The 11395-nt window shown below is 41.4% G+C and overlaps 1 protein-coding gene across 1 annotated transcript in view; it reads right to left on the bottom strand.

Annotated features, from left to right (window-relative positions):
* Positions 1 to 1366: 1366 nt before the first annotated feature.
* Positions 1367 to 11395, bottom strand: part of LOC122900664 (contactin-associated protein-like 3B) — a 61687-nt gene continuing 51658 nt past the window's right edge. Inside the window, exon 2 of the mRNA XM_044239492.1 lies at positions 1367 to 1629. Within this exon, the coding sequence (XP_044095427.1) occupies positions 1510 to 1629 (120 nt within the window). The 3' untranslated portion in view covers positions 1367 to 1509. The remainder of the gene's footprint in view (positions 1630 to 11395) is intronic.

The raw sequence follows: 11395 nt of genomic DNA, 5'->3' as shown, positions 1-11395 counted from the left end.
CAAAATGATGTCCATAAAATTCTTTCAACTCCAACTACAAAAAGGCTCTGGGACCCAGGCAGCCAAGGAGGCCCAAGATGCTATGTACCAATGATTACACGGTGGGGGAAAAGCGGGACAGTCGTGATGGAATTGAGGGCAGCTCATTTCCCTGCTTTGGGGAGAAAGAGCCCCATCATAAGGCACCCCAATATTTGTTCCAAAAACGGGTGATAGCTGAGGGGGCTCCTGCCTGCCAGTCTCCACAATGAGGACTGTCCATGTTCCGGACGCAAGCTCTGGGTGACATTTGGTCCCAGGGCTGGCCTGGGTCTGATGGATGAGCCCCAGTGTTGTGGGATCCCATACTGGAGGGGATGAAGGCTTTCTGGAATGACAACTGAGTCAGGGGAGCCTGGACTGGCAGGCTAAAGAAACACAGTAAGGCAGAAGCCCAGAGCCCATGACAGCAATGTGCTCCCAGTGGGCTAATTTTAACAGGCAAAGCTAAGGATTACTCCGTATCTTTTGAGAGAATTAATCATGTCAGTCAATCCCTCTAACAATTCCATGAGGAAGGTAGAAATGCTGTCTCTATTTGATAAAAGAAACAGAGGTTTTAAGAAACTGCCCCTTTCCATGCTCCACATTGAGTCCCAGGCAGGATTTGAACCCAGGGCTTCCAGCATTATGGGCCTGACCTCACGAGAAAGTTGCATCCAGATGCTTCAGAAGAGACTTCTCAACCCTGAGGTTACATGAGCCTTTGTACCCAGGGAGAAACCTCCCCCACCCCAGACAAAAGCTGGCTGGTACTGGGAGAGCCCTTAGTGCCAAGGCACAGCATCATCAGACAACAGATGCGGGACAAGCCCCAGTCAGAGGTGGCACCGCTGCCCCTCGGATTCAATGAGGTCTCCAGGCCTGTGGAGCTTGCATGGAGCACTGGGTGTGGTGAAAAAATAATGAATACTATTTTTATGAAAATAAATAAATTGAGAAAAAAAAAAGAAACAGATGCCAAAGCTAAGGTCAGGAATATTTCTTCTTAGGCATTCTTCTCTGAGGTTTATAGCTTTAGCTCTTAAATTAAAATTGTGACCCATAGGGGGTTCATTTTGTATCTCCTCTGAGGGCAGGGGCCATGGACCTTCCTTCAGTCATTTATAATTTTATGTATTTGTATGTGTAAGAAGGGACTGGTCAATAGATCCGCAAGAATTTGTAGAATAACATTTATTCCATCCTTGAAGAAATTCGCTGAGATTGTGAAAAGGAGGTTAATTTGTATCCTGTGTGGAGGTGGAGCAGTGTCCTTGTTAAGAGCACACTCCCCCCTCTGGTGGCCACAGGAGACATTGCAGGAGTTCCCTGATGTGTCTGCAAAGCAAGCCACAGTCGACGTTGGGCATCTTCAAGGATTGAGAGAGATCCAAACAGTTCTGTAAAATTCAATGTTTTGGAGGGTGTCTTCTAGGAAATCTGTGAAAAAAGTGCACTATTTCGAGAAATATTTTCTGAGAAGCCTAGTTAGGCCCTGAGTTCAGGATAGAAAGTAGGGAGAATGGTGGATGCTTCCCAAGAGGCACAGGGTGTACGGTGGGGTAGTGTGGAAGATAACTGGTCTACACCAAAGCTCTGCATATCCAGCTGAAAGAAAAAAAAAAGCCATATTTATGGATTCCTGTGCTTACATTAACCATAAATCATTTTACAAAATTGAAAACTATCACTCAGCATATCTGTATCCTCTTTTCCCAGTTAGATGACATCAACTTATATTCCCAGCTTATTTTTTACTTATTAGGAGAAGATGATGTCATATATTGAACCCTTAATGACTTTACAAAAATCCTTGCAGAACTAACAGATGGATTAAGTCCTAAACTTATTGACACAGATTTAATATGCAAAAATGAGCTTCATCTCTATACACGAATAACGTGCTGTCAAGAACAGAAATTAAGAAAATAGTTTGTAATTGATAATCACTCAAAAAGAATAAGATACATAGGAATTATTTTCACCCAGAGGTGAAAGACCTGCATACTGAAAACTTAAATCATTAATGAAAGAATTTGAAAAAGCCAGAATTAAGTCTGAAGACATCCCATGCTAATGGATCCCTAGAATATATGTAATCCAAAGGTCCACACTGTGTAAAGTAATCTAAATATTCAGTGAAAACCCCATCAAGATCTAATGGCATTTCCAGAAATAAAACCAATAATCCTACAAAGTGAATGATACCACGGAAGGCCCTGAATAGACAAAACCGTCTGGAGAAGAACAAAACTGGAGGCATCATGCTTTCAGAGCAGAAAATCCAGCAAAAAACCTACACATATGTAGTCAATTAATTTAGAACAAAAGCTCCAAGAATATAAAATAGGGAAGCAACAGTCTCCACCAAAAGTGGCTTTGGAAACACTGGGCAACCTCAAGTAAAGCAATGCAACTGAATGTCTATCCCACCCAATCCACAACAACAAAGTCACAGTGTGTCAAGGACTTCAACAAAACAGCTACACCCATGAAATACGTAGCTGAAAATTGGGCAGAATGTTATTAACACCCCTTGAACTCAAAATTTGAGATCAAGAGTCAGATGCTGTGCTAACTAAGACAGCCAAGAATCTATTAAAACAATGGGGGCACAGAGGCATCAGCAGAGATCTATTCATTTATCTCCCTTAACACATTTTTTTAGAAGAATGTTTCTCGACTTCCCTCTTGACACTGATTTTTGGATTTGACATCAGAAGCAAAAGCTACAATGAAAAATAAAATGGGACTGCATCAAACTAAAAGCCTTCTGTACAGCAAAGGAAATCTCCAGTCATCAACACACTGAAAAGACAACATACTGAAGAGAAGAAAATATTTGCAAACTACCTAATTGTTAAATGTCTCATATCCAAAATACTGAAGAACTCATATCATCAGGGAAATGCAAATCAAAGCCCAAAATGATGTCACCTGTCACCTGTCAGAATGACTAGTATCCAGTAGACTGAACAAGAAGGTTTGCCAAGATGTAGAGGAAAGGGAACTGTGCTCTTTTGGTGGGACTGTAAACAGGCTCTGTTGGTAGGACTGTAAGTGGGTGCAGCCACTATGGAAAACGTTATCAATTTTTCTAAAAAAAAAAAAATTCAAAATAGGGGCACCTGGCTGACACAGTCAAAAGAGTAAGAGACTCTTGATGTCAGGGTCATGAGGTTGAGCCCCACATTGGGGGTAGAGAGTACTTTATTTTTTTTTCCAATTTATTTATTTTCAGAAAAACAGTATTCATTATTTTTTCACCACACCCAGTGCTCCATGCAAGCTGTGCCCTCTATAATACCCACCACCTGGTACCCCAACCTCCCACCCCCCCACCACTTCAAACCCCTCAGATTGTTTTTCAGAGTCCATAGTCTCTCATGGTTCATCTCCCCTTCCAATTTACCCAAAAGCACATACCCTCCCCAATGTCCATAACCCTACCTCCCTTCTCCCAACCCCCCTCCCCCCAGCAACCCACAGTTTGTTTCATGAGATTAAGAGTCACTTATGGTTTGTCTCCCTCCCTATCCCATCTTGTTTCATGGATTCTTCTCCTACCCACTTAAGCCCCCATGTTGCATCACCACTTCCTCATATCAGGGAGATCATATGATAGTTGTCTTTCTCCGCTTGACTTATTTCGCTAAGCATGATACGCTCTAGTTCCATCCATGTTGTCGCAAATGGCAAGATTTCGTTTCTTTTGATGGCTGCATAGTATTCCATTGTGTATATATACCACATCTTCTTGATCCATTCATCTGTTGATGGACATCTAGGTTCTTTCCATAGTTTGGCTATTGTGGACATTGCTGCTATAAACATTCGGGTGCACGTGCCCCTTTGGATCACTACGTTTGTATCTTTAGGGTAAATTCCCAGTAGTGCAATTGCTGGGTCATAGGGCAGTTCTATTTTCAACATTTTGAGGAACCTCCATGCTGTTTTCCAGAGTGGTTGCACCAGCTTGCATTCCCACCAACAGTGTAGGAGGGTTCCCCTTTCTCCGCATCCTCGCCAGCATCTGTCATTTCCTGACTTGTTGATTTTAGCCATTCTGACTGGTGTGAGGTGATATCTCATTGTGGTTTTGATTTGTATTTCCCTGATGCCGAGTGATATGGAGCACTTTTTCATGTGTCTGTTGGCCATCTGGATGTCTTCTTGGCAGAAACGTCTGTACATGTCCTCTGCCCATTTCTTGATTGGATTATTTGTTCTTTGGGTGTTGAGTTTGTTAAGTTCTTTATAGATTTTGGACACTAGTCCTTTATCTGATATGTCGTTTGCAAATATCTTCTCCCATTCTGTCAGCTGTCTTTTGGTTTTGTTAACTGTTTCCTTTGCTGTGCAAAAGCTTTTGATTTTGATGAAATCCCAAAAGTTCATTTTTGCCCTTGCTTCCCTTGCCTTTGGCAATGTTCCTAGGAAGATGTTGCTGCAGCTGAGGTCAAGAGGTTGCTGCCTGTGTTCTCCTCAAGGATTTTGATGGATTCCTTTCTCACATTGAGGTCCTTAATCCATTTTGAATCTATTTTTGTGTGTGGTGTAAGGAAATGGTCCAATTTCATTTTTCTGCACGTGGCTGTCCAATTTTCCCAACACCATTTATTGAAGAGGCTGTCTTTTTTCCATTGGACATTCTTTCCTGCTTTGTCGAAGATTAGTTGACCATAGAGTTGAGGGTCTATTTCTGGGCTCTCTATTCTGTTCCATTGCTCTATGTGTCTGTTTTTGTGCCAGTACCATGCTGTCTTGATGATGACAGCTTTGTAATAAAGCTTGAAATCCGGAATTGTGATGCCACCAACTTTGGCTTTGTTTTTCAATATCCCTTTGGCTATTCGAGGTCTTTTCTGGTTCCATATAAATTTTAAAATTATTTGTTCCATTTCTTTGAAAAAGATGGATGGTACTTTGATAGGAATTGCATTAAATGTGTAGATTGCTTTAGGTAGCATAGACATTTTCACAATATTTATTCTTCCAATCCAGGAGCATGGAACATTTTTCCATTTCTTTGTGTCTTCCTCAATTTCTTTCATGAGTACTTTATAGTTTTCTGAGTATAGATTCTTAGCCTCTTTGGTTAGGTTTATTCCTAGGTATCTTATGGCTTGGGGTGCAATTGTAAATGGGATTGACTCCTTAATTTCTCTTTCTTCTGTCTTGTTGTTGGTGTAGAGAAATGCAACTGATTTCTGTGCATTGATCTTGTATCCTGACACTTTACAGAATTCCTGTATAAGTTCTAGCAGTTTTGGAGTGGAGTCTTTTGGGTTTTCCACATAGAGTATCATATCATCTGCGAAGAGTGATAATTTGACTTCTTCTTTGCCGATTTGGATGCCTTTAATTTCCTTTTGTTGTCTGATTGCTGAGGCTAGGACTTCTAGTACTATGTTGAATAGCAGTGGTGATAATGGACATCCCTGCCGTGTTCCTGACCTTAGTGGAAAAGCTTTCAGTTTTTCTCCATTGAGAATGATATTTGCAGTGGGTTTTTCATAGATGGCTTTGATGATATTGAGGTATGTGCCCTCTATCCCTACACTTTGAAGGGTTTTGATCAGGAAGGGATGCTGTACTTTGTCAAATGCTTTTTCAGCATCTATTGAGAGTATCATATGGTTCTTGTTCTTTCTTTTATTGATGTGTTGTATCACATTGACTGATTTGCGGATGTTGAACCAACCTTGCAACCCTGGGATAAATCCCACTTGGTCGTGGTGAATAATCCTTTTAATGTACTGTTGAATCCTATTGGCTAGTATTTTGGTGAGAATTTTTGCATCTGTGTTCATCAAGGATATTGGTCTATAGCTCTCTTTTTTGGTGGGATCCTTGTCTGGTTTTGGGATCAAGGTGATGCTGGCCTCATAAAATGAGTTTGGGAGTTTTCCTTCCATTTCTATTTTTTGGAACAGTTTCAGGAGAATAGGAATTAGTTCTTCTTTAAATGTTTGGTAGAATTCCCCCGGGAAGCCATCTGGCCCTGGGCTTTTGTTTGTTTGGAGATTTTTAATGACTGTTTCAATCTCCTTACTGGTTATGGGTCTGTTCAGGCTTTCTATTTCTTCCTGGTTCAATTTTGGTAGTTTATATGTTTCTAGGAATGCATCCATTTCTTCCAGATTGTCAAATTTGTTGGCGTAGAGTTGCTCATAGTATGTTCTTATAATAGTTTGTATTTCTTTGGTGTTAGTTGTGATCTCTCCTCTTTCATTCATGATTTTATTTATTTGGGTCCTTTCTCTTTTCTTTTTGATAAGTCTGGCCAAGGGTTTATCAATTTTATTAATTCTTTCAAAGAACCAGCTCCTAGTTTGGTTGATTTACTCTATTGTTTTTTTGGTTTCTATTTCATTGATTTCTGCTCTGATCTTTATGATTTCTCTTCTCCTGCTGGGCTTAGGGTTTCTTTCTTGTTCTTTCTCCAGCTCCTTTAGGTGTAGGGTTAGGTTGTGTACCTGAGACCTTTCTTGTTTCTTGAGAAAAGCTTGTACCGCTATATATTTTCCTCTCAGGACTGCCTTTGTTGTGTCCCACAGATTTTGAACCGTTGTATTTTCATTATCATTTGTTTCCATGATTTTTTTCAATTCTTCTTTAATTTCCCGGTTGACCCATTCATTCTTTAGAAGGATGCTGTTTAGTCTCCATGTATTTGTGTTCTTTCCAAACTTCCTCTTGTGGTTGAGTTCTAGCTTCAGAGCATTGTGGTCTGAAAATATGCCGGGAATGATCCCAATCTTTTGATACCGGTTGAGTCCTGATTTAGGACTGAGGATGTGATCTATTCTGGAGAATGTTCCATGTGCACTAGAGAAGAATGTGTATTCTGTTGCTTTGGGATGAAATGTTCTGAATATATCTGTGATGTCCATCTCATCCAGTGTATCATTTAAGGCCTTTATTTCCCTGTTGATCTTTTGCTTGGATGATCTGTCCATTTCAGTGAGGGGAGTGTTAAAGTCTCCTACTACTATTGTATTATTGTTGATGTGTTTCTTTGATTTTGTTATTAATTGGTTTATATAGTTTGCTGCGCCCACGTTGGGGGCATAGATATTTAAAATTGTTAGATCTTCTTGTTGGACAGACCCTTTGAGTATGATATAGTGTCCTTCCTCATCTCTTATTATAGTCTTTGGCTTAAAATCTAATTGATCTGATATAAGGATTGCCACTCCTGCTTTTTTCTGATGTCCATTAGCATGGTAAATTCTTTTCCACCCCCTCACTTTAAGTCTGGAGGTGTCTTCGGGTTTAAAATGAGTTTCTTGGAGGCAACATATAGATGGGTTTTGTTTTTTTATCCATTCTGATACCCTGTGTCTTTTGATTGGGGCATTTAGCCCATTAACATTCAGGGTAACTATTGAGAGATATGATTTTAGTGCCCTTGTATTGCCTGTAAGGTGACTGTTACTGTATATTGTCTCTGTTCCTTTCTGATCTACCACTTGTAGGCTCTCTCTTTGCTTAGAGGACCCCTTTCAGTATTTCCTGTAGAGCTGGTTTGGTGTTTGCAAATTCTTTCAGTTTTTGTTTGTCCTGGAAGCTTTTAATCTCTCCTTCTATTTTCAATGATAGCCTAGCTGGATATAGTATTCTTGGCTGCATGTTTTTCTCGTTTAGTGCTCTGAAAATGTCATGCCAGCTCTTTCTGGCCTGCCAGGTCTCTGTGGATAAGTCAGCTGCCAATCTAATACTTTTACCATTGTATGTTACAGATTTCTTTTCCTGGGCTGCTTTCAGGATTTTCTCTTTGTCACTAAGGCTTGTAAATTTTACTATTAGGTGACGGGGTGTGGGCCTATTCTTATTGATTTTGAGGGGCGTTCTCTGAACCTCCTGAATTTTGATGCTCGTTCCCTTTGCCATATTGGGGAAATTCTCCCCAATAATTCTCTCCAGTATACCTTCTGCTCCCCTCTCTCTTTCTTCTTCTTCTGGAATCCCAATTATTCTAATGTTGTTTCATCTTATGGTGTCACTTATCTCTCCAATTCTCCCCTCATGGTCCAGTAGCTGTTTGTCCCTCTTTTGCTCAGCTTCTTTATTCTCTGTCATTTGGTCTTCTATATCGCTAATTCTTTCTTCTGCCTCATTTATCCTAGCAGTGAGAGCCTCCATTTTTGATTGAACTTCATTAATAGCTTTTTTGATTTCAACTTGGTTAGATTTTAGTTCTTTTATTTCTCCAGAAAGGGCTTTTATATCTCTGGAGAGGGTTTCTCTAATATCTTCCATGCCTTTTTCAAGCCCGGCTATAACCTTGAGAATTGTCATTTTGAACTCTAGATCTGACATATTACCAATGTCTGTATTAATTAGGTCCCTAGCCTTCGGTACTGCCTCTTGTTCTTTTTTTTGTTGTGAATTTTTCCGCCTTGTCATTTTGTCCAGCTAAGAGTATATGAAGGAGCAAGTAAAATACTAAAAGGGTGGCAACAATCCCAGGAAAATATGCTTTAACCAAATCAGAAGAGATCCCAAATCATGAGGGGGGATATCTCCCCTGTCACGATTGGGTGAGGGATCTCCTCTGATTGGGATCTCCTTTGATTGGGATCTCCCAATCTCTTCTGATTGGGATCTCTTCTGATTTGGGGATAAAAAGAGGTTCAAAAAGAAAGAAAGAAAAAAAAGAAAAAAAGAATTAAAAAAAAGAGATTGAATTAAAAATTCAATCAAGAATTTAAAAAAGAATTAAGAAAAAAAAAGATTGAAGAGATTAGGATCTCTTCTGATTTGGGGATAAAAAGAGGTTCAAAAAGAAAGAAAAAAAAAGAATTAAAAAAAGAAAATGAATAAAGAAAAGTATAAAAAAGAAAAATATATATATTAGATAATCTAGTTTAAAAACGTTAAAAAAGAAAAGGGTAAAAGTTATAAAAAATTTTAGCAGAAGAAGAGAAAAAAAATGAAAAAGAAAAAAATTAAATTAACTGCAAGACTATAAAATCACAGGCAGAAAGCCATGAGTTCCGTGGTTTGTTTTCTCCTCCTCTGGAATTCTGCTGCTCTCTCCTTGGTATTGAAACTGCACTCCTTGGTAGGTGAACTTGGTCTTGCCTGGATTTCTTGTTGATCTTCTGGGGGAGGGGCCTGGTGTAGTGATTCTCAAGTGTCTTTGCCCCAGGCGGGATTACACCGCCCTTACCAGGGGCCGGGCTGAGTGATCTGCTCCGCTTTGCTTTCAGGAGCTTTTGTTCCCTGAGCGCTTTCCGTAGAGTTCCGGAGGACGGGAATACAAATGGCGGCCTCCTGGTCTCCGGCCCGGAGGAGCCGAGAGCCCGGGGCCCCGCTCCCCTGTGCGCCCTCAGCGAACAGCTCCTAGTAACTCGCGTCTGCCTAACCTCTGGCCGCGCGCCAAGCTCACCGAGCTTGCGACCGGTTCAAGGCAACTCCGAGCTGCGAGCTTACTGTCGGCTCTGTCTCTGCAGCCAGCTTTCCCATTCCAATATCCGCAAGCTCTGCGACACTCAGACACCCCCGATCCTTCTGTGACCCCGCGGGACCTGAGGTCACGCCGACCCCGTGTGGGCTTCGCCCCGGTTTAGCCTCCGGAGTGATGTCTCTCAGCGGAACAGACTTTAAAAGTCCTGATTTTGTGCTCCGTTGCTCCGCCGCTTGCCAGGAGCCGGCCCCTCCCCCCGGGGTCTATTGTCCCGTCGCTTTGGATTCACTTCTCCGCCAGTCCTACCTTTCAGAAAGTGGTTGTTTTTCTGTTTCTAGAATTGCTGTTCTTCTCTTCGATCTGCCGATGGATTTGCAGGTGTTTGCAATCTTTAGATAAGCTCTCTAGCTGATCTCCTGCTCTAGAGAGTACTTTAAAAATGGATATAGAACAACCATATCATCCAGCAATTCCCTTACATATTAGAATGAATCCAAGTCTTCTCTCTTCTAAAATGAAGGTGTATATGGGTGCCTGGGTGGCTCAGTCGTTAAGCGTCTGCCCTCAGTTCAAGTCATAATCATAGGGTCCCGGGATCGAGTCCAACATTGGGCTCCCTGCTCAGTGGAGAGTCTGCTTCTCCCTCTCCCACTCCCCCTGCTTGTGCTCTCTCTCTCTCTCTCTCTCGCTCGCTGTGTCTCTCTCTCTCTCTGTCAAATATATAAATAAAATCTTTTAAAAAATAAAATAAAATGAAGGCATATAGTTTTATGTGTCCTGCTGTTTCATTCCAGCACTGAGAGTCTCTGTTCCTTTGAAGTAGATTGTGAAGGGCCCTGGCCACCGAGGCTCAGGTAAACTTCCCTCCAGAGCTCTACTCAGATTCTGACAAGTTAGCTCTCAGTCTATTCCCCTTGTACCCACAGTTCTGCCTCCCCAGTCTTTCAAGACCCAGCCCACCATCCCCTGGGAACTTGACGTAGGTTTGTGGTTTGACTGACCCAGGACTTGCTGAGTCAGCACTGCCCCAAAGCTATGTCCTGAGCTGCCCCCTATAAACATGCCTGGGTCACAGGAACTTACTAACTACTTAGCAGAATGCTCTCACAAGCACAGGTTCCCAACCTGTGTACTTGCTGATCAGGGAGCATGTCCTGACCATTGCTGTGTCACTGTATCCAATGAGCCATAAGGTTTTCTGTGCAAATTCCTTCCACACTTGTCCCTCAAGCAGCCAAGTCAGATGCACATGATCACCAAAATGTTTCTGGCTTTAAGTCTTCTGCTACTCGTGCAGCTATTTCCTTCCTACCTCAGCAGTATCTGGAAGTGAGGACACTCTACCGAGTCTTCTGATCTTGAAACCTTAGACCCTTCATCTATCTCATGGTCTGATGTGCCTGGTGTCTTCTTCTGCTCTCAGGAATCTTTTTCTTCATAAGGTCCAGTCCTTGGCTCTGAGTGCTGCATTAACCCATGGAGTCCACCAGGTAACCTTCATGATCCTTAGAGTCTCCCTGTTGATAGCTTGGGAACAATAATCTGGAGTTTATGGATTTCTAGGAGTTTCTGGAGTGAATAAGTGATATATATCAGTCTAGCTGTCTCAGATTTTGTTTTGTGAAGGGAAACATTGACGCTGACAGGGCAAACAAAGTCCATTCAAATGTAAGATATTTCATACATATACATGATCAAAAAGGAAAATTCAAATCATAATTTGTCTCATTTTATATTTATTCAAAATGATGACCTAAGTTTTTTTTCTTCAAAAGGTCCACATAAGCAAGCAAGAGCCTATTTTAAATGGTCATTTTGGCAGAAATCTAGGTGGTGTTTTTCCTCTCCCATCACTGACCTTTTCTTCCTCCAACTTGCAACACATAACCTATTCTTTCTTCCTCTTTGTAAGGAAGCCAGGTGCCCACCTTAATGCTCAATCCCTGAAGAATAGGGTCT

Source organism: Neovison vison, chromosome 2 (assembly GCF_020171115.1).
Source record: "Neovison vison isolate M4711 chromosome 2, ASM_NN_V1, whole genome shotgun sequence".
NCBI lineage: Eukaryota > Metazoa > Chordata > Mammalia > Carnivora > Mustelidae > Neogale > Neogale vison.
Note: the sequence above shows the minus strand (reverse complement) of the source record. Positions and strands in the feature narration are given on the sequence as shown.